This window comes from Dysidea avara, chromosome 3 (assembly GCF_963678975.1).
Source record: "Dysidea avara chromosome 3, odDysAvar1.4, whole genome shotgun sequence".
Lineage (NCBI taxonomy): Eukaryota > Metazoa > Porifera > Demospongiae > Dictyoceratida > Dysideidae > Dysidea > Dysidea avara.
In genome coordinates, this window is record NC_089274.1 from 34,114,870 (window position 1) to 34,139,439 (window position 24,570).

A 24,570-nucleotide genomic window follows, 5' to 3' on the forward strand; every position below is an offset into this window, starting at 1 on the left:
AACACCTTAACATTGTATGTTCAACAAAAGCAAATCAGTGGTGTAACAAGAGGGGGCACAGGGGTATGTACCCTTCCTCTCACTTTTTTTATCTTCACAATCACCTATATATGGGAACATTTAAAATTTACTGCTAAGTTTAACTTGTTCATTTCATTGTCTTTGTCCATGCTTCCACCAATTTCCATTTCATTGCATGATGACTGCTTATGTGGACCAAAACAGACATGTGAAGAAGCGACATGCTTTAAAGTATGCCATTTTAGTCAATACCTATTATACACTACACATATGCAATCATCACCATCAAAGAGGAAGATGTTTAGCTATGTATTTAGTTTTAGACTGCATTGATGGCTGTGACTGAAATGCAATGGAAGCATGTGACTTGTATTATTAACTTATCCATAAAACTTTCAAATGGAGAAACCCTCTACATATACACTGCACATTTCAAGACCAAAAAGTATGATTTGTGACAGTATAGAGATAATACAGGTAATACACTGTTTTATGCATGGCATAAAATTGTCATAGTCTTATTTTGCATGGGTACTGACAACTGGAGACTGTTCTAGTATACTGTGTTACAAAACTATAAATTGTGCTATAAAATTTAAAGTACAATAAATAAACAAACCATAGTAAAAAGGTCTTGTATAGGCTAAGTCTTTTTTGCCTGATGAAACTTATTTACATATTTGTGACTTCGTTCTGCTAGTTCCTCTAATGCAGGAGTCATAGTGTCTACAACTAGAGGGAGTTCATAGGTCTTTCTCTGTGGAGCATTAGGATCATCAATGTTGGAGGATCCACTGGGAAGTCGAGGGATTTCTGTACCATCAATTATAGCTATCCCGAGAAACTCATTACTAATGAGATGATGATTATAAATGCTCAGTGTGAGAACAGATCCAGACATGTCCAAAAAATTCTCTTCAACTTTACTAAAAAAGACAACAAATAAAGTCTTAAGGATGTTGCATATGTAATACAGACCACGTTCACATGCTACAGTACAATATTAGCAAGGTATGCATACATGTAGTATGTACTAATGTAGTGAAATCCTTACAGTGAATAAGTAGCTATGTTATACTTTATTACAAAATTTGCTATTATCAATAGTAGCATGACTAAAATAAACCAACTGTCCATAATAAAAATAAAGCCTACATGCATAGTAGGCAATACTGAAGTGAATATCAAGTTATTTTATAGCTATGTTTTCAGCTATGTTCTAACTATTATGCAGAATAGTACACGAAGCAGGAGTGGATTCAAGGTTTGGAAAGAGAAGGTGCACTAGGTTAGTAGGTGTATCAGCAGGGGTGGAGGAGGGAATTTTTAAGGAAGGGAGGATTTAGGCCAGACTTTTTTATGCCGGGGCCTAGCTACATAACACTAAATTAGCTAAGTAGAGTAAGAGCTTGAGTGAGGGCACACCTTAGTATGTCTGAGGCCCCCCAGGAAACTTTTGAAATTAGTCTAAGACCTTCTGAAATTGATCTGAGGAGAGTGGCTTTCACATTTTTTAGAAAGCTATTAACATTTGCTTGACTGTTGTATTAGGTTGAAATCATCCTCAAAATTTCCAAGGGAAGGGGAGAGAGGGAGCATACTCCCAGATCCCTTGGTCAACTGTATCGAGATATCAGAATAACTACTTGTTTTAGGGTGACTGCTCTATTAGGAAGTATTGATCTTGATGCATTTGTAGTGGGCACTGAAATCTAAGTGTTAGTTTATAGAATATAATCACCACAATTTTTTTGTTAACGTTTAATGAATGACAGCTAGAGGTATTTTTAGACAGGATTATAGACCCCCTCTCCACCCCCGTTTCTCTGCCACCCTTGTAGATAAGTAGGGAGTCTGGGGGAACAGCCCCCCAGAAGCTAGTCATTTTACAAAAAAAAATTCAACATTACAACAAAAAAATGGTATATATATATATAGCTAGTGCACAAATGTTTAATAAATTGTGACAATAAATTATGCTTGCTGAGTGCATGGTCTTATGGATCAGTGACAGTGATTTCTATACATAATTTATGAACTGAAGTAATTTGTGCCTTGTAGTTCAGGTAGGGTTGGCTCCGGCAGGGTTTCTGAGGTTTCAAGAAACCGGCCAGCAAGATCAAGATACCTTAATAGAGCAGTCACCATAATACAACAGTCAAGCGTACTCTTTCAGATTTAACTTCAGACAATCATTTCCATCAATCAAGCTTTCACAAATTACCCTGGGGGAGCACCCCAGAACCCCCTAGTGCTTCTCATGCAATGGTACAGGTGTATTTCTTCCTTTTTACATAATTTTAACTACAAAACTAAATGGCCAGGCCCCCGGCATCATCTGGATTGGAAACCAATCGCCAAAATTCCTGAAACCAATCACCAAAATTCCTGAAGCCACCTATGTATAGTAGAGATGCAATGATACAGTGTGTAGACGTATTGATATATTGCCTCTGATGTATCACGATACGGCGATATATTGTGCGATACAAAGTGGAGTCTAAGCAATGGTATATGTTGTTTTTAATGTTTGTTTTTTAAGAGAAACAAGTGAGCTAAATTTTCTTTGAGAAGCATTACATACTACTCAATTTAACCACAATGTACAATAATTTGATTGTCAGCCATGTTAACAAGCCACGATATGTCAATATATCACGATATGCAATATTTCGATATGGTTTGACTTTGTATTGATACAGCGATATTGTCTTAAAATGATACGATACGCGATATATCGATATATTGTTGCATCTCTAATGTATGGTATACAAAGGATAAACACTGTTCAGCTAAATAAAATTTGCAATGCCATGCCATGGGCCTTGGTATAGACACATACACTTGGTTTCCTTTGTAAAATGGTTTGCATGCAATGACTGCTCATTAGAGATATATTGTTCTATAAAGTAGCTTGATCTTGTATGTTGGCTTTGAAGATGAAAAGGATGAGGGGAAGAGCACATACCCCCTGTGCCCCCTCATTTATTTGCTTTTGTTGAACATCATACAATGTTAAAGTATTTTGAGTGGCTCTATAATGCATTTTAGGGTTATAAGTTAATTAAGAGAGGGAGTGGACTTGCTCCCTCTACACCACCTGGATCCACCACTGATGCAAACTATGCATGCATGTCAGCATCTATTCCACTTGGTTTGACAACTGCAGGTGTTGCACTAAAATTACTGATAACTCTGATTTAATTACGTTTGCGACATGCTTAGAACTGAGAATGCAAAGAAAGGTAAATGTACATGCACTCTAGTGGTATGCCAAAATGGACCCAAGTAGCAAATAACTTCCTCACTATTAAGTATTACCATACTAATCTGAGTAAACTAAACCATGTTGGGTCTGCTTGCTGTGAGAAGGGCTTGTATAGGTGTGTAACTGACACTACTGCTCTAGGAAGGACACTGGAGTGACCAAATAATGTTAAAGGCCATGATTGGCTTCAGGTTTAATATCAAGGTTGGTGAGTTATATGTATTGCAAACATCTGATCACATTATATATACATATCCACAATCACACATCTCATACAGCACTCACAATTTTATACATTGCATAAGTCATGTACAGCTGATACTTACATATTAAACTCTGTGTAATATTCAGGGTTCACATCTTTAGTTTTGTGCTGTGTCTTAACTGCTCCAATGTCGAATCTACCCTTAGGCATCAGTGATATTTGTACATAAGGGTTACATGGACCTAAAGAATGCATGGAAAAGGTTGTACATGCTGAAACAAAAGTAATTGTAGTATGGTACATAAGCTGATCAAAGGCTGCTGAGAGTGTTACAAATAAGCTGTGTAATATTGTAAATTTGTGACTGACTATCACCCAAGAAGCCGGCGCGCAACACCCATAAGTATATTGACAGGAAGAAAGAAAACGCAATTTTCGCACCTCTGTAGCTCTGTGCTGCCTTGATGAAACAAGACGATTTTTGCTGTGGACACTCCCTCCACCTTCAGCACTCAACATTCCAAATTTGAGCGAAATCGCTTCAAGCGTTCCCGACTTCAAAAATTGGCTTAGTTTCTTCGTTTTTTTTCTTCTTCCTCTTTTCGCACACTTACAAAAACTGCTATAAAACGCGAACGTAATATCCGATTGCCTTGAAATGTGGCACACTGAAGGGGGGTATAAAGGCGCATCTCTGTACCAACTTTGGCTAGAATACGATAAACAGGAAAAGAGTTATGAGCGATTATTCACGAAAAATAACACCAATATGTTGTCACGCCTACAGGGTAAACCGTGTATGGGAAGAAGCTGAAAATTGGTGGGTGAATAGGTTAACGATTGAACCTCAAACCTTTTGTGGTTTGAAAGAAATCGAGCTAAAAACCAGGAAGATACAACAAAAAAACCAACAGTGTGTAACAATTACGCAATCGAGATTAGCTAATAAAAAACTACTACTTGCCATGCCTACCAGATAAACCGCTTGGGGTAATGCTTTGAAAATCGCTGTACAGATGGAGTAATCATCTTAGAAAGGCTCTTCAACGGTGTAGAAGAATCAGACTTAAAGCCACGGAGTTATAACACGAAATCCAACTTGGTGCAGCAAGTGCGAGATTGAGATACTCTAATAGAGCACTCACCCTGAAGAGAATTCAAGAGATCAGCTAGAAACAAGAAACCTGTATTGAGATCAGCTACACACAAGTCACCCTGTATAGAGACCAGCTAGAAGAAGTTACCTTGTAGGGAGTTCATGTAACTATGGAAAGAGATAGTTCAGCTAGAAGAAATCACCTTGTAGAATTCAGCTACAAAGAAACCACCACATAGAGAGTTCAGCTACAAACAAATCGCCCTGTAGAGAGATCAATAGAAGAAGTTACCTTGCAGAGAGTTCAGCTACAAAGAAACCATCAAGTAGAGAGTTCAGCTACAAACAAATCTCCCTGTAGAGAAATCAGCTAGAAGAAGTTACCTTGTAGAGAGTTCAGCTACAAAGAAACCATCATGTAGAGAGTTCAGCTGCAAACAAACCACCTGTAAAGAGTTCAGCTACAAACAAATCTCCCTGTAGAGAGATCAGCTAGAAGAAGTTTCCTTGTAGAGAGTTCAGCTTCAAACAAATCACCCTGTAGAGAGATCAGCTAGAAGAAGTTACTTTGTAGAGAGTTCAGTTACAAAGAAACCACCATGTAGAGAGCTCAGCTACAAACTAGTGGCCTTGTAGAGACATCAGCTAGAAGAAGTTACCTTGTAGAGAGTTTAGCTATAAAGAAACCATTCTTTAAAGAGCTCAGCTGCAAACAAATCACCTGTACAGAATTCAGCTACAAACAAATCACCCTGTAGAAAGACCAGCTAGAAGAAGTTACCTTGTAGAGAGTTCAGTTACAAAGAAACCACCATGTAGATAATTCAGCTACAAACTAGTGACCCTGTAGAGACATCAGCTAGAAGAAGTTACCTTGTAGAGAGTTCAGCTACAAAGAAACCATTCTGTAAAGAGCTCAGCTGCAAACAAATCACCTATACAGAATTCAGCTACAAACAAATCACCCTATAGAGAGATCAACTAGAAGAAGTTACTTTGTAGAGAGTTCAGTTACAAAGAAACCACCATGTAGATAATTCAGCTACAAACTAGTGACCCTGTAGAGACATCAGCTAGAAGAAGTTACCTTGTAGAGAGTTCAGCTACAAAGAAACCATTCTGTAAAGAGCTCAGCTGCAAACAAATCACCTATACAGAATTCAGCTACAAACAAATCACCCTATAGAGAGATCAACTAGAAGAAGTTATCTTGTAGATAGTTCAGCTACAAACAAATCACCCTGTAGAGAGATCAGCTAGAAGAAGTTACTTTGTAGAGAGTTCAGTTACAAAGAAACCACCATGTAGATAATTCAGCTACAAACTAGTGACCCTGTAGAGACATCAGCTAGAAGAAGTTACCTTGTAGAGAGTTCAGCTACAAAGAAACCATTCTGTAAAGAGCTCAGCTGCAAACAAATCACCTATACAGAATTCAGCTACAAACAAATCACCCTATAGAGAGATCAACTAGAAGAAGTTATCTTGTAGATAGTTCAGCTACAAACAAATCACCCTGTAGAGAGATCAGCTAGAAGAAGTTACTTTGTAGAGAGTTCAGTTACAAAGAAACCACCACGTAGAGAGTTCAGTTACAAAGAAACCACCATGTAGAGAGTTCAGCTACAAACTAGTGACCTTGTAGAGACATCAGCTAGAAAAGTTACCTTGTAGAGAGTTCAGCTACAAACAAATCTCCCTGTAGAGAGATCAGCTAGAAGAAGTTACCTTGTAGAGAGTTCAGCTACAAACAAATCACCCTGTAGAAAGATCAGCTAGAAGAAGTCACCTTGTAGAAAGTTCAGTTACAAAGAAACCACCATGTAGAGAGTTCAGCTACAAACTAGTGACCTTGTAGAGACATCAGCTAGAAAAGTTACCTTATAGAGAATTCAGCTACAAAGAAACCATTCTGTAAAGAGTTCAGCTGCAAACAAATCACCTGTGCAGAATTCAGCTACAAACAAATCACCCTGTAGAGAGATCAGCTAGAAGAAATTACCTTGTAGATAGTTCAGCTACAAACAAATCACCCTGTAGAAAGATCAGTTAGAAGAAGTTACCTTGTAGAGAGTTCAGCTACAAAGAAACCATTTTGTAAAGAGCTCAGCTGCAAACAAATCACCTGTACAGAATTCAGCTACAAACAAATCACCCTGTAGAGAGATCAGCTAGAAGAAGTTACCTTGTAGATAGTTCAGTTACAAACAAATCTCCCTGTAGAGAGATCAGCTAAAAGAAATTACCTTGTAGAGAGTTCAGCTACAAAGAAACCACCATGTGCAGAGTTCAGCTGCAAAGAAATCACCCTGTAGAAAATTCAGCCACAAACAAATTGCCCTGTAGAAAGATCGGTTAGAAGAAGTTACCTTGTAGATCGTTCAGCTACAAACAATTCACCCTGTAGAGAGAGCATCTAGAAGAAGTCACCTTGTAGAGTGTTCAGTTTCAAAGAAACCACCATGGAGATTTCTGTAATCAATATATGTATTATATATATAATTTGTACATTTACTGATAAAATATTTAAAGTACACCTACTCATCTTTTCTTCTTCCTGTGGTAAAGAAAAAAAGATAGGTTTAAAAAGTCCCAAAGCCGGCCATAGGCCTGCTTTGGGGTATACAAATACAAAAAGAAATGAAATCTAATCCAAAACAGCCAAGCTGTAAAAAAAAGTGTGAGGCCCTCAAAAAGGCTATGGTGAAAAAAGATGTGAAATCCAAGGTGGCGGCCAAGAAATAGCTGTGATGGTAGGTTAATGGTAAAAATTTTAATAACGGCAATTTAGGTGAATTTTTTGCCAAGACCAAGCAGCACAAAAATTCACCTGAATTGTTGTTATTAAAATTTTACCATTAACATACCATCACAGCCATTTCTTGGTCGCCACCTTGGATTTCACATCTTTTTTCACCATAGCCTTTTTGAGGGCCGCACACTTTTTTTTATAGCTTGGTTGTTTTGGATTAGATTATTATTAACTGGCTGTAATTAGAACTTGTAACACGTGTTGTCAAAAATTGAGTCAATTAAATTCTACTATTACAAGCTGTATATGTACAGGTAGTTGGAAAAGGTGGACATGGTTACAGATGTGGACGCTGACACAAACATTTTCAAAATTACCTTTTAACAGTTATTTTTCATACCAAACATTGTTATGCACAGTAGTCTTTGCTTCCAGACCCAGACATCATCTTCGCATAGCCTTTATCCATTATCCATTTAAGGCTGTGTGCAGAGAATTGGCTAGCACACTACAGAGTACTATAGACCATACACTGTTGGTACACATGCTCTAGAAAACTAATACAGAGTTATGTAATTCAGGTGGTATGCCCTAGCTATGTGAAGATGATATTCAAACCTGAAAGTATACTATACAGAATATAATGTTAGGTGTGGGTATTTTGAAAATGTCCATGTCCGAATTCGTGTCTGTGTCTGATCATGTCCGCCTTTTCCAACTACCTATACCAGTATACAAATGGTTGTGACATGGCTTAGCATACATTAACGCCACATGGTATGGTCACTAATTAGTTCAAAGGCACCAAATAAACCATACACTTGCCACCACAGAAAGTCACAACACAAACTATGAATTAGCCAATACATTTAGCTAAGGAAGACTTTATACCTCATAGTCTGCCCCATCCATTGTACTGTTTCCCATTTAGTACAATAGCTGGGTTGAATCAGCATCAATACACTATGTGCTCATTCATATGATTAACTAATTACCAATGTAATAGTGAACCACCAAGACAGTAACAGTGTTCCTTGGACACAGTTTTTGCCAATAGTAAATGTTAGAATAGCCTTATTAGCATTCTTACTCCTTCCGTGTTACCTCACATGCTACAAATGGGTGCCTTTGATCCATGTACATCCCATACCACCAAACAGTAATAACACACCCATTCAGTTTGTATCCTAATTTGTAAACACTTTGCCTTGGGGCCTGCAGCCCTCAAGCATAGTGTTTACAAATCAGATGTAAACCTCATGGGTGTGTTATAACTATTACTTACATGGAGTGCTTGCAACCACCTTCTCTTGCATTTGCACGAGCGTGCAATCACACACACTACATACTACAGTATCTATGTACTCTGTGCACACATGCCACATCCACACACACGCACACACACATGTACCCACACACGCACATACACACACCATATATATATAATGCACTCACAACTATACACAGAGTAAACATTTACAGTACATCACACACATACCATGAGAACTCAAAGCTGGCAAATTTGTTGCCTTGACCACTGTAACCAAATGAAAATAATATTAAAAGACAAAATGTATGTATTTAGATACACTATGAGTGACAAATCACAACAACTCTGTTTGCATATACATATACAGTACCATGTTGGTGAATAAATTTAGCAAGCATAGCATTTCCTTACCAGTAATTTCCAGAGTTTGTTTGTCTTGAATGTATCCAACACTGAAGGCCAATACACCATTATCCTTGTCACCACTTCTCTGTACACAACACTACATCAATGACCACACTATATACTATTATCCTTACACTCCAATTGGCCAGACACATCAGATGGTTATCTATCAAGTCATCGTCAGTTGCAGCCCATACATTCAAATTCGCAAGCAATTTCTAAGTGAGTTAGGTATTGTTTGTGTAATAATTGCATCATGAATAAAGTTTATCATATAGACAGCAATGGACTTTAAGCCCTTATAAGTAAGCATAGCACAAAACTTGTATATACAATTAGGAGATCCAGTGCCTTAAACGGCACAGATTTAAAGCAATGTCCATCTTGCAAGCCATCACTGACAAGCATGATACCCCTCGCATGCAAACAGTTTAGTACCATAATACTTGATGTTCTAGTCAAGTCTGCAACAATTTTTGCTTGCTGGCTGACTGCCAGGGATTTATCTAGCCTAGGTGTGAAGTCCAGGTGTCCAGGCAAGTCTAATACACACCTAATCCAGTGACAAACCTTGTGGAAGGGAGTTCATATGTATGCATGTATTCATCATGATGCTGTGTTTAAATGTGTAGCTACAGGTGTATGTATAATTTATAAAACAATATATATAAAATCTGCACTAGCTACGTACAATGCATGATTACTAGCTTTCAATTGTGAATTTTCCAACAACATTTTCACATTCTACGGATCCTTCTACAGATCCTTATATTGACCAACAAACCAACTAAACTGATACACCATGGTAAACTACTCTTTTGAAGATCTTGACTTGTGCCTTGACTAAACAGGCCAGTCTAGATGATATCAAAATGATCCAGCCACTATAACAGATGAGCTCTCCCGCACACTGGCTCCCAGAATACTTTATAAAGCAGTGCATACATTTCTTTCATGCACATTGCACATCAGAATAATCTTGGGCACTGATTAATCAGTTTAAGTAGCAGTCCCAAACATCATATTTATAAGTGCCATCAGATTAGTAGGTAAATGGCAAACAACCATTACCATTACTTCAATACACTTACAAACTTGTAACACATCATGATTAATTTGTTGGGTGGGCATATCTCCACTTAACCTGTGATCTACTAGGCACTCTGGATATATGTGCTGTATTGTAGTGCAGTAGCTTGCGGCTATTGCTCAAATGTGCAGTTCTTATTTTTATAGAACACTAGTTGCTAGAGTTGGCAACAGTGTGTATGCGACTGTGGCAGACTGAAACATTAATTAATGGACTGTGAACAGAGATAAATGCAGTATTTCGGTAGGTGGCCACCATAACTATAAACTTTTACAAAGTAAATTGATACCCTGGCAAATGCCCAAGCATGCCAGAGTGTAGCTATGCCCCTGCTGACTGCTGAGCTTGATAGTAGCTGCTGCTTCTTTAGTATCCAGTCAGTATTCGTATTTGATTGTAATTTATTATTACTGTACACAGGTGCCCATAAGTGCTGCACCTTGTGGTTTTTATGGCCTCCTGTTACATGTTATTGTTTGTTATAAAAAGTGGTGTTATATTTGTATGCATTTTAATTTAATATTGGTTATAATAAGGGTGGTTAGCATGCCATGATGGGTTAGTCCAGGAATTTTGTTTTCCAAACTTCCTGTTGCATCATAGCGCACACCTAAATCCAAGGGGATCTAGGGACATGCTCCCTGAGGAAATTTTTGTCTGATATTGAATCTGGTAGCAATTTTCACCAAAAAATGACATTTTAACACATATGTTAGGTACTTATTAATATAGGCTACTTGTACTTACTTCTGTTGGTAGGAGCAGGCGAAATAGTAAAGGTGTGAAGCAATGTAAAGTTTGAAGCATACAACAGACATGGATATCATTCACTCTGAGATAAACTATTTTTACACGGTAGAGGTAAACTAAGTATCTACTAATCGTTTAAGATATACAAAATGTGACTGTTCTATTAGGGTAATTGACTGCTCTATTATAATTACATTTTTGCAAATCAGTGCACTTTTGCAAATCATAATTTCATTTGTCTAAATATACTGTAAAGCCATCCCTGGTTAGCCATATGAAGAACAAGGGTGAGTTCGTAAATGCATTCATAACCATAATGTGGAAGTTTTGCTTTCAACCGTTACTTGGCCATGTGACCTGTTCACTGTCTGTCTAGGAATGTAAGTTCACAATTTAATGCCTGTAGCAAATACAATAGATTGAAGCAACAACTTGCTGCTAGTAGCCAGTAGAGCCTTGTGTTCATGGCAATGGATTCCTCGTTAAGCAACCACAATTATGCTCCTGACCTATGTCAAGAGTTTTAATTTCAACAACACGTCCTAGATTTCGCTACATACAGTCTCTTATAGGGTTTCTGAGCACTCACACAAGTTTCAGTGAATGCTTGATTCAAGACAGCCACTTGCACTCAAAGATGTCAAGCAGAGAGTGCAAATCAACTATTTGAGATAGTAATGTATAGTAGAGACGAGCAAGGTTTGGGCATGACCCAAGGTAAAATATCACCTGAATTGATTTACCCTCACAATGACATGGTAGTATTGGTTGGGGGTAAAATCAAGCCCAAAAGTACCTTCAGATCAATCCAAAATGCACAGATCAGAAGCATTTGCTTCTAGTACATATCTGCCTTCCACATTGCTTTGTTGAAATCATGTAACTATATAATGTATATAATATACCAGCTGGTTCACTGTGATGTATATGTGACTCATGTAAGTGTTGTTTGAGCATCATGTGATGAAGTTACAGTCATTTTATAAGTAGAAATGTGATTGGTTGTGGCTGTTTTCCCAAAATTACATTTTGTATTGAAATAAACTGGGTAAAAAATAGGTGTAGTACATAAAAAATTATGCACGCTTTAATCATTGCGGTATGCATTGAAGCAAAGCTCAATCAATAAAACTTATACACCATCAGATTTGTCTGTGCATGGAAAGTACGAAAATCTTTGTTTTGTGTTTGCAGATCAAAAGGCTCATGAGCTTTAGATGCTTATTTATGACACGGTAGAAATAAAGTTCACCATCATTGTTTCTTTGTTGGAATGCATGGCCTTCTTGTTTGTCCACACAGAGGAGTACATGGAAAGCTCAATACCTTAATGGATCTGCCAGAGCATGGTGGATATATTAAGCCAAGTCCCGTCTTCGTAACTTGTTTCAGTTGTGAGTTATAATCAGCACCTGCAATTTATTTGCCATATTGTTGGTGTAAATTTATTGCTGTTCCAACTATACTATTCAACATAAAAGGTTGAAACTTTGACTGTCCACTCCTCTGTTACTATAAATAACAGAGAAAGAATTTGAGGTGGCCGGTTTTTGCTCAGTTGGTCACAAATATTAACATTTCATGCAGGTTTTTGTACAAATTGTTGGCTAATTTATTTTCTGTCCAATAGTCAACTTTGTGAAGGAGACAATATACCAACACACCTTGAAACACATTACAAGACATTTAGTAAATTATAGATCCTCTAACTTTGAAAACTCAATCAAGGCTAATTAACACTATTCATCAAACTACATGCGTGCAAGTCAGTAAATAGTCTTAATACACACCTTATATTCATTAGATTCCATTTTCTCCAGTGGTAATCCATCTCCATTAGCATGGAAAAATCTCTCTAACTCCTATGGGACACATAAGACCTGTAACACTAGTACACAGTAAATCAGGACACATGATAGTGTGTCGTGTGGCCAAGGAAATCCAATATGTCCAGGCATGCAACAAACAAGTGTGTGTTTAATAGGAGTCAAGAAAACGCGATTTTCACGCATTTGTACCTCAGTAACGGCTGAACAGAAATAGCCCATTTTTCTGTACATGTGCAACATTTCTTGGGGTGGGACATCTTCCATACTAAATTTGAACTAAATCGATCCAGCCATCTTTGAGATACGCTCCTCAAAGTTTGTCTTATTTTCTTTGTATTTTCTTTATCTTCTTCTACATTAATTTTTTTCTTTTGGCACCATGCACTTACAAAAATTACCATAAGTCACACAAGCTTTATTAAATTCTTTCTAAATTTGGTGAGTACAAAAAGCATATTTATCTTAAAAGTGGCAAAAAAGTTATGAGTAATTTTCAAAAATTACTAGTGCAATTTTTTGTCACCAAACTACTTACAAAAACAAGTTAAAACTTGGTATGCTGATAGGCTCACCATCATACTGCAAACTTTTTGTGCACTGAGAGTATTAGCTAAGGAGATATAAAGCAACAACCAAACATGTGAAACAAGTGCGATCAAGATACTCTAATAGAACAGTCACCGAGAAGTAAAAAAAAGTGCAAGACAATGTTGGAAAAAATTGCTCAGGGTTTGAACCAAGGACCTCCACACCTAGACGCTTACACCCTGTACCACTCTGCCACTGCTGACATTGCTCATCTCGATTTCTACCTTATAAATGGAAGCTCTAGTGTACTATACCAGAATCTATGGAAACTCTAGATTGTATTCTGTGTGTATTGCATTCAGAAAAAATGTGTATTCTATTAGAGTACAAAAAATATTACATACATTGAAGTCATGCAATCAATATACTCTAATAGAGCAGTCAGCCTTGTTGTGACTTGTTATCTACTGGCTAAACCTCTTATGTAAACTAGTTGAATTTTCTTGCACATGTCAGGTAACTATCAAGGTACAAACCTTCAGTAATGTAATTGAAATCTGTTTAAATATCGGATAACGTGCTGAAAACAACCATACATGCATATACCAGACAAATTTTGAGATCTCTTTATAGCTATAGAGCAGTCATATACATGCAATATACATGCAATATACAGCAACTAATATGAAGTAAAGTTAGTACAAATGTCTCTTAAAATCTAGTTCTTTTGATTACCTGTAGGAAAATTCCAGCATATACAAATACAAAAAGAAATGATATCTAATAAAGACAGCCAAACTGTGAAAAAGGGTGCAGTCTTCCAAAATAAGCTAGTATGAAAAAGATGTGATATCAATGGTGGTGGCCAAGAAATGGCAGCAATGATATTATGTCAATTAATTTGTATGTCACAAATTAAGTGACAGTATAACATCATTGCAGCCATTTTTTGGCCGCCATCTTTGATATCACATCTTTTTCATAACAGTGGAAGACTGCATTGCATCCCTTTTCACAGCTTGGCTGTTTTGGATTAGTATTACTTACTGTAACAGTTTTCAAGAGGATTTCAGCTACGTCCTGAAAACGGCATGGTATGACAATACATCAACACAGTGTATATATTAACCTGCTTCACTCGAGTGTTGTTGGCATTTTGTAAAGCACCTAGAACTGTAATGTTCCAAACCTTCTCTAACATGCTATTATGCACATACATAATACACATCATGCTTTGTTACATACTATACAAGTTTACCCACCACTCCAAAACAAGAGGTGAGAGTGAATTATAAAATCTTGTCAAGTTCTTTGTCAAGTATTGCATCAGTGGATCAATGGCCTATTGTGAAATATACCATTGTAGTGTGTATAAATTGAATACACAGATTTTTACCTTCACTAGACTTTTGGTCACCTTCAATTCACTTTGAATAACGTTTATATGGTAAGTGATATCATTGGACATCTGTATGTATGTATGCACAAGGAAACTATTCAACAAGACAAACACACAATTGTCTTTTATTCACCTTTTCACCAACACTGGATACCACATCAGAAATACGACTGTTTACATCACACTTAGCACTGCTTAGCAGATTGCCAAGAGTTCGATGAGATTCAGCAGCCTGCTCATCTCCTTCTACCACAGCTAGTCTTGAAATTAGCGCATCAAATTGAAGAGCTTCTGGTATGTTTGACAATTCTTCTCTAACATACTCAATGTCATTTAGACATATGCACAACTATGTACATATTAGAAGGTAATATAGAGATTTAATGGCGATTACCTGTTTAGTGACTATGAATTCTTTAGAACTGGTATCATGAAAAAAATCCTTCTTCTTCAATCTATTGTGATTCTCTTCTACAAAAAGTTTGGCTGCATCAGTAATAACCTAAGATCAGAAGGGCACTGTTTAACAGAAATTAAATATTTATGTAAGTCCACACACTATTTCTCATCACATAACAAAAAGCAAGTCATTACACTCTACTGAATCACATATATAACTTTGTTATGGCTGTTAGAATATCAGCCACTGGAGCAACACAAGAACAACGTTGAGGAACTGATTTACTACTGGCTGTGCAAAAGCCAGCAGTGCACACAATTTATAGAATGATTAAAAGATTTTTCAGGAAGTCTTTAGATAAGCTACAGTCATTACAAGAAACGGAGGCCATCATTGAATGCTCTATTAGAGAGTTTTAGAATTTTTAAAGTTTACATCAGAGCAAAGCAAGTGTCTTAGGCCTTTGTATTCTTATAGCATAATGTTAGTTGACAGATTAGATAAATTATTCATTGCAATAATGAATCACATTAAAGAAAAGCCTTGCAAAGGAACTCAATGTGTATTCGCAAGACCTCTCATGAATTTGCATTTATATTGTCAGATAAGTTGTTAGCTGACTATCTGTCTACAAGCATAAGGTTTACTGTTGAATTGTTCTCAAGATACCAGACAAATACCATTAATTATCATTAAAACAGTAACCTTGATCGTAACGTGTTACCATAAACAATAAACAATTGCATAATTGTTCAATACAGTACTCCTCAATTAGTAATTGTCTCAAGTCAGTTCCAATATACTTTTTAGCTTCACACAGTGTGTCCATTCAGAGCACCTTTAGAAACCCATTAAACTATGTGACCAGATTTTACAAAACCGATCCAAATCACACATCAGACAAAATCAAACTAACACCACCAGTGGATAGCTACACTATCGTACTAATAGTTTTTACCCTCACTACTACTCAAACTACTCGGGGCTGGTTTCAACAGATGTCTTTTCTGGGTGGTGTGTAGAGCTTGAATGGTGGTTTTCAATCTTGTGAAGGATCTGGCTTGGCAAGAATCACTGGTTTACAGGTGGACAGCCTTGTAATGTTGGCCAGACGTTTTTTGTGTTGATTTTGCTACATATCAGCCACTAAGGAGCCAGCCCAGCCCTGTAATCTTGTGTCTGGACTCCAATCGTGGTCTGCCTCCATTTTGAAGTCTATCCCTTGCCAACCCCGCCACCCTCCACCCCTTTGTGAGCGCTCATGATACTACTTCGCTCATCCAATTACTCAGATTTTCAATCTTATTTGGTGGGAAACTCTACAAGCAGCTACAAGTACTGGAAGCGGCCTGAAAGGTAATAGATTGATGCATCTTTTGTGTAAATTTCATATGCGTACTTACATCCTTGGCAAGTTATGCTGACTTGAATTCTTTAAAACCGTTTATCCCGAACTTCTAATGTGCGATTTGGATTGTTTTTCCAAAATCCAGTCACATATGTATTTCATACTGGCACCACCTCATAACAAATTGTATGCTTTGTTCTAGGTCTGTCCACCCTCATGCACGTGAGTAAAATAGTTATGCTAAAAGCATCCAGTACCCAAGAAATGAAGAGCCCATACAATAGTAAGCTTTGTTCTAAGGTTGTGCTGGTAGAAAATACAGGTTATAGTGGGTATCTAAAACCTGTATTTCTCTTACTTATATTATGAACTCTTGGTTATAGCTACAGTTAGCTACATGTTATGTAGTTGGTAGCTAATGGCATAATTTAGAGTGTATTGAAGCTTAATTCATTAAACAACAGTTGTCATTTTGGCTCCCTTTAGCAAATAGAATTTCTCACATTGACACTATAATTCGCCTGTGTGACAAGGTGAGGTCACTCCAAATAAATTCTCTGTTTTCTGTCCACCTCCCCACATCTAGTTATTGTCAGCTCTAAATATCCCATTATTCTTGTATTCTTCCATTATTTTCTGGTTATTCTTGCATACTGTACAGGCTCAGTAAAAGTGATCTTGTAATGGTGTCAGCTCACATGTCAGTGTGCTATCAAGCTGGCACAAATTCATGTTTGTGTTATTTTGTATAAAAAAAAGAAGGTGCAAGCATTAAGCATGCTTTTATACAGCACAAATAATGGCTTGGAAAGCTGCCAATCTTATAATGGCCCATTCACATGCAAATATGCCTCAGCCTAGGATGGGAAACAGAGAATTTATTTAAGAGTGGCCTTAGCAGCTGGAGAAAACACAAAACAAGCTGCTAAAAGACCTTACAACTACAACAGTAGTACACAACTCGTGAAATTCTTCCTCTACAGCTTGTTCAGCAACATCCGGCATGGTCACTTGTCTAATTTACTTGTCAGACAGTTAATAGTTTTATGTACAACCACTTTCAATCACTTTCTAGCGTCTCAAGTGTAACTATCCACAGTGAAAATGGTTCACGGTGTGATGAGCAGTCAGATTCTTTTGCCAATATGAGCCAGGTTGCACAAGTGCATGTTCAAACTTCACTTATGTCATTTGAATAATGCACCCTTCGAACCATTGAACAAATACAGTACATTTGTTTATGCACTAAATTAAAGCCTTCCTTGTGTGTGGGAATAAAGAACAGCCTTGAGGCTTAGTCTAGAGAATTTTTATTAGAAAACATGATACACAAACTATCATACAGTACAGTAGTACTGTATAGTAGGGATCATGAAAGGTTTTCGTTTTCTTGCTCAAAGGCTGAGCTAAAACTGGTAGTTTTTGCACATTCCTAAAATTCCTTATTTTTGGTTGTCTACTTTTTAAAGAAGGAATTGATTGCCAAAGCTTCAGTCTTTTATGATGAATAATCTTGGAGTTATAGCACTACATAGTTGGAACAGCAAGAAATTCAATTTGTACAGCGGCAATATGGTGAATAAATTACAGGTGCTAAATTGATCAATCATAGTTCATGACTGAAACAAGCAATGGAGATGGGACTTGGCTCAGTCTATTCACCATGAACTGGCAAATCCATCAAGGTATAGTGTTTTCCATATATTTCTCTGTGTGCACAAAGAAGAAGACCATTTAACAAAGAATGACAATGGTAAACTACCGCATCCATAACTCATGTGTCTTCTGCGGTACGAGCATGACACGAAGATTTTCTTACTCTCCATGGACAAGCAAATCTGATGGTTTATACGCTTCATTGATTTGAGCTTAGGTTTACTGCATACCAAAGTGACTAAAACATGCATATTGGCATGTGTATTTTACCTGATTTATTTCAATACATTTTACACCAAAACAGAATCCATGCAAAAGCAGTCAAGCTGGGTACAATCTTTAAAAGCCAGGGTGAAAAAGCTGTGAAATCAAAAGTGGCGGCTAAGAAATGGCTGCAATGATGCTAACGTTAATAAATTTTAATAAAGCACACAGCCATAATCAAAATGTATTTGACTGCCACTTCTGATTTCAAAACTTTTCCACCCAAACATACGTACATACATACATACATACATACATACATACATACATACATACATACATACATACATACATACATACATACATACATACATACATACATACATACATACATACATACATACATACATACATACATGTGTATACATAATGTAATTTAGTTTATACACACAATTGTACACACGCAAAATACCATCCACACATAAATACATACCTGAACAATTCCAATAACAAAGCCATAACATTCAGACACTCTTGGCCAATGTACATTATTCCAAAATGTTATTAACTATAAGAAAACTCAGATCACTACAGGTAAGGTACAAGTACAATACATACACCCTGCCTTATGGCTGAGTACATGGGAAGTAAAAATTGGAGGGGGAGGAGATCTTTTATTTATTTATTCATTGGTACTTGGCAGTCAATTCAGCTGATATATATGCCCAGAAAAAAAGAAATATAAGAATTTACAGATATTAGGTAGCTACTATATAGTATTTGTTAACAAATTGGTCTATGGGAGTGTTCGTAAATTAGCTATAAATTATCAATCTCAATTAGCATTGCAGCTAAGTGATTCCATTCATTTATTGTTCTCTGCTGACACACGGAAGTAGACAGACACGACATACTCTACTATAGCAGCTAAACACCCTAATAGAACGGCCACATTATCAAGACACACAGTAGTGTGTCGTGTGGCCAAGAAAGCCCGCGCGTCACACCGTGGGTATATTGACAGGAAGAAAACAGCCTTTTCACAAGTGCATAGCTCCATGGCTCCTTCTCCAAAGCACACCATTTTTGCACTATAGCTGTCCGCCAGGTAGGGTAGGCCACACAGCAAATTTAATTAAATTCGCAGCAGCCATTAGTGAGACATGGGCATTCAAAACTTTGATTTAATTTCTTCTTATGCCATCAGGGGCTTCAATTTATTTTCGCACACTTTGCAAAAATCGTTATAAAAAGCAAACGCATAACTCGATTGCCTCGATCTTTGTGCAAATGAAGATGTATAAAGGTGAATGCACGTACCAATGAATCTGATGAGTATCTAAGCAGTTATGAGTGTTTATTCACATAAAAAAGATCAAATTTCAATCATGGCTACAGGATAAACCAAATATGGGAATAACTTGAAAATTGGTGTGTACATAGGCTGATCATTGTAGCAGTGTCTTTTGATAGTTTGAATAGCAATAGAATTGCAGCTACAAAGTTATAATAAAGCAAAAACCAAACCAGTGTAAAATTGCATGATTGAAATACTCTAATAGAGCAGTCACTGCGTGGTAAAAAAGATGCACAAAAATGAAAAAAAATTACCAGAGTTTGAACCAGGATCTCCTTCCTACCTAACACCCCATCATTAACCACTGAACCACTGCTATCTTGGCTGATTACCTAACTTAATTTCTGCATCATAACTGAAAATTCTAGTTTACATATCTTATAAATAAATGTTTGTAATTTTATAGATCTACCAACAGAAGTACTAGATTTGTCTAGAACATTCTGTGTGTGTTCCATTAGAAGTCCTCATAAAAAATGTGTACTCTATTAGAGTAGTACAATAATATTACCAAATATTGAAGTAAAGCTCTACCAATAGGTACCTGCTGATTATGCCTTTTATTTTACCTATTATACTGCTCAAAACTTTACCTATTATGCTCTCATTATTTATGCCTCAGTTCTCATGTTTTTGCTAGTAAATTTGCACTTTATGGGTAAATAATTAGTGACTGAAGCACAGACTATACAATGGCTGAAGTACAAACTATACAATGGCTGAAGTACAAACTATACAGTGGCTGAAGTACAAACTATACAGTGGCTGAAGTACAGACTATACAATGGCTGAAGTACAGACTATACAGTGGCTGAAGCACAGACTATACAGTGGCTGAAGCACAGACTATGCAGTGGCTGAAGCACAGACTATACAGTGGCTGAAGCACAGACTATACAGTGGCTGAAGCACAGGCTATACAGTGGCTGAAGTACAGACTATAAATCCTTGCTTGTCAAATTGCATGTCACAGAAAAGATCAACATACTCTAATAGAACAGTCAGAAAACTGATTGTTCTGTGACTGTTCTATTAGAATATATCAATCTTTTACTGCGATATGTTTTTGAGAAGCAAGACCTTTATTTATAGTATTGCACAAGTACTCTGCCTATTATGCTAGCATTATGCTCAATGCTTTCAGGCACTTGTTATGCTCATAATTATGCCAGCATAATCGGCGGGTCCTTATCTCTATCTACCAATAGATTGTTCTAGAGCATGTTTTTTTAGAAGTCCTAAAAAATATGTACCCTATATTAGAGTATTACAATAATATTACCAATATTGAAGTAAAACATGCAATACAATGCATTTATAAGTCTGTCTTCAATAATCATCATTGTACCTGTATAGAAAAGAAGAAATGTGAGTAAAACAAGCCTCAAAGTCAGCCATAGGGTAGTTTTGGGGCCTTAATAAAGTACAAAAAAAAGTGAAATCCACACAAAAACAGCCAAGCTGTGAAAAAATAGTGTGGCGTTAAAAAATCCTGGGTGAAAAGGCTGTGAAATCAAAGATGGTGGCTAAGAAATGGTTGCAATGATGTTAATGCTAATAAATGTTAACAGCCATAAGGCCACATCATTTTTTCACATCTTGGCTGTTTTGTGTGGATATGTTTCTATTTGAGCTTATAAATCTGAAAAATTTTCTGGGGAGATAAGACTCTCAAAATTAGAGGTGTACCGATATACCAAAACATATCGTATTGGTGGCCGATATAGAAATTTCTACTATATCGGTGGGAGCTGATATTGCTGCTACAAACCAATACGATACACCGATATACAACTGAACTATCTTGAGGACACTGTCCAATGATCAAGCCACATTATAAACCCTAATATTTAGCTAACAAGGGTGGAAAACAGTAGTTAACTTCCTTGTGCAAAAGCGGTATGCTACGCAAAGCCATCTAAGTGCATACATAATCACTGTTTTGTTGTCACAAAGCTTACCAATCATACAAAAAACACTCACAGTGGTGAGCCTGGGGAAACAGCAATAAAATGAACCAAGAGCACAGCATAAAACAACCAGCCATCTCTGCAAACCATTAAAATGCTGAGCAATCTGTTGGCAGGGGCATGTATTAAAATATTTGTGGGTGCCTTATAGTCTGAGCTGTCAATAGAGGCCACACCACCATGGGTAACCGAGCATAGCCAATAATCTTAAAACTGTCTTCAGTAAAGTTGAACATGGCATATGTGGTTCCTCAAATATAAATTGCTACACTTAGTTATATCGGTATATTGGATCGGTATGTCGGATTGGTATTGTATCAGTTTCAAAATGATTAATTTCATATCGGATTGGTATCGGATCGGTTTAGTTTTCTTATATCGGTACACCTCTACTCAAAATGGCAACCATGTCTGTTGCTTGTAACTTTCATTGCTAAAGTTTCCTCCCTCCACTGCTCTACTGCTCAAAGTTGCATGAATTTCACATACATAGATACAGTATATATTGTACATACATACCCTCTTAAAGGAAAGAGTAGCACTTAAAGCAGATTGAGAAAACTTCACATTTTCAGTGACAGTACCAACCTGTGAAATAGCATGTACACACAGTAGCATGTAACAATGTACACACAGAGATAAGCACACATGTGAGGTATGTGAATATACCAATCTCTTACTTCATCAATCAATGTAACTGCTCTCTTGATTTCATCATTACACTTGTTGAAAGCCTCATTAATCCAGACACCAACAAAATCTTTAAACCACTCGTGGTATTGATTGAGCTGCAATTGTCGCCTGCAAATAAGACAAGCAGTATTAAGGATGGACACAAAGTGCTACTTATTACCTGTACTTTGAAGGGATTTTCTCAGCTAGCAACAAAAGTTCACTGATGCTTAGGTAGAGCCGGTAAGATGCAATCTCTCCTCCAGTAACATAACTGGTAGTGTATTTAACAATTTGAGGTGACAGCTACATATAGTGCGATAGAGAAAATTGATTGTTTACAAAAACTCAATGCTCAAGGAAATCTGTTTTGCACTCTAACCTACATTAATCATTTAACATACTACAAAACTAAGCACAAATTTCTTCAGCAGAACATGAAAGATTCATAACACACACAGACACAGATGCACTGTACTACAGACAGATGGACGGACAGACAGACAGACAGACACACACACACACACCCATAAGTTGCTTACCTGCTGGTCTAAAGTTTTAAACATTATTATGTAATAGTCAATGCCAACTCTAAACCAACACAATAAGATAAACATTAATACATAACTTATGTATTGTATGTATTGCATCATTTGTATGAAATTTTCATTAGTAATGCAAAGACACACAGACAACAAGTTGATGTTGTGCTACTTCCAAAAGACAGGCATCCATGCAGTTAATACTATCTTTCTCTAGCAATACAGCATATTAATCAACCATGCACATAATTTAGTGTATATTAATGCTATGCTATTACTAATTTGCTAATTAAATTTTGGTTTGTAAATATTGTAAATTAATTCATGAATTATTTAATTGTGTTGCCATGCACTGCTAAAGAGCATAACTTGAACAATCTACTTTAAATCACAAATTATGCACAGAAGTATCTTTTCAATTTCATTACAGTGTGTCTGTCATGTTTTCTCACTCAAACTCTTTAGAGAAAGCCTCAAGGTTGCCCTTCATTTTTGTTCACACAAGTATGGGACATGTCCCTTATTACCTGAAGGAATAAGTTATTCCTGGTAACCTACGAGGCTAAATATGCCATTTTTCAGTTGTCTTATGCCCATATGCATAGTGCATTGTAGTAGGTATTCACGAAACTCACTTTACCCGTATATTAAGCTGGAAATTATCTATATATCAATAAACTATTCTAAAGTAAAAGCTAACCTACCTGTAAGGTTAATACTAACTTCATTTCTCACATTCATGGTGTTTTCATATACCATTTGTGACCGGATCTGCAAAAACCCGACACAATCACGCGTTTTTCGAATTCCTGTTTATTAAATATTTATAATCTACTTAGCCAAGTATGCCCTCTAGCAAAGTTTCAGCTTCATATACCAATAACTTTCGGAGTTACAGTAGAAATATCAATTTGTACAGCAAGTAAGGGAAAATAAACTACAGGTGCTTACTGTAACTTATGAACGGATTGACACACTGAGCTGAATTTTCCCCATTGTATTTGCCGTGTCCTTTTATCGCCTTTATTCACTGTATACAAAGGCAAAATTTGTGAGGAAAAATCAATTGCATACGATTGCTTCGATGTGACGTAAACAAATGCTCATAACCTGCATATCCTTGGGTCTACTGCAACAAAACAAAGACTTTCCAACTCCTCTTGAGTAGACGAATAAGATGATATCCAGGTTTTTATTGTTAGTCCTTTCCTTCACTAAGAAAAAGGCATTCAAATAATGTACAGAATGTTTTTCAATAATATGCAAATATTTCACCCATTGTATTCAATGCTTTAAACTGTTGCAGATCCAGTCACATTTTGTCACATGGGTGCAGAAATGTTTTTTGGAAAACAATTTCAGGAAACCAGGCATATGCTTGCACATACATACATACAGTGGACTGTGTCCGCCTGCAAAAAGATTTGAAATTGTTACATCAATGGTCTATTATGTGGCAAATGGAATTTAATCCCTCCAAGTGTGAATTTTTACAGATCACTAATAAAAGGAATCCTATCACATACCAGTACTCCATCAGTGATGCAGTCATACAACAAGTAACACATGCTAAATATCTGGGAGTTACGATTGATGAAAAGCTATCATGGAATGAACATATTCTGAAAGTAACCAATAAGGCAAGGCAAGTTAATGCATTTTTACGTCGCAATATTTCTAACTGTCCTACACATGTCAAATGTAACATCTATAAGATCATGGTGCGCCCAATACTTGAATATGGCTCTACCATCTGGGACCCCATACCCATCTAAATATTAACTTACTAGAAAGTATCCAAAGAACTA

General features: G+C 36.7%; 1 protein-coding gene across 6 annotated transcripts in view; it reads right to left on the reverse strand.

The window, feature by feature from the left end:
* Window positions 1-451: 451 nt before the first annotated feature.
* LOC136250807 (protein unc-13 homolog 4B-like) overlaps window positions 452-24,570 on the reverse strand; it is a 98,413-nt gene continuing 74,294 nt past the window's right edge. For 4 of the 6 annotated variants that reach the window (XM_066043108.1, XM_066043107.1, XM_066043109.1 and 1 more), the window contains 17 exons: window positions 22,763-22,811; window positions 22,402-22,526; window positions 22,229-22,349; window positions 22,068-22,136; window positions 18,715-18,789; window positions 15,008-15,115; window positions 14,747-14,962; window positions 14,611-14,682; window positions 14,477-14,556; window positions 14,344-14,416; window positions 14,262-14,294; window positions 12,648-12,719; window positions 9,152-9,235; window positions 9,024-9,102; window positions 8,841-8,879; window positions 3,616-3,736; window positions 452-947 (listed from right to left, as the gene is read on the reverse strand). In XM_066043108.1, the coding sequence (XP_065899180.1) occupies window positions 665-947; window positions 3,616-3,736; window positions 8,841-8,879; window positions 9,024-9,102; window positions 9,152-9,235; window positions 12,648-12,719; window positions 14,262-14,294; window positions 14,344-14,416; window positions 14,477-14,556; window positions 14,611-14,682; window positions 14,747-14,962; window positions 15,008-15,115; window positions 18,715-18,789; window positions 22,068-22,136; window positions 22,229-22,349; window positions 22,402-22,526; window positions 22,763-22,811 (1,699 nt within the window). In that variant the 3' untranslated portion in view covers window positions 452-664. Of the gene's footprint in view, window positions 948-3,615; window positions 3,737-7,577; window positions 8,065-8,840; window positions 8,880-9,023; window positions 9,103-9,151; window positions 9,236-12,647; window positions 12,720-13,266; window positions 13,950-14,261; window positions 14,295-14,343; window positions 14,417-14,476; window positions 14,557-14,610; window positions 14,683-14,746; window positions 14,963-15,007; window positions 15,116-18,714; window positions 18,790-22,067; window positions 22,137-22,228; window positions 22,350-22,401; window positions 22,527-22,762; window positions 22,812-24,570 lie in introns of those variants that run through there. The other 2 variants (XM_066043110.1, XM_066043112.1) reach the window with 2 other exon arrangements.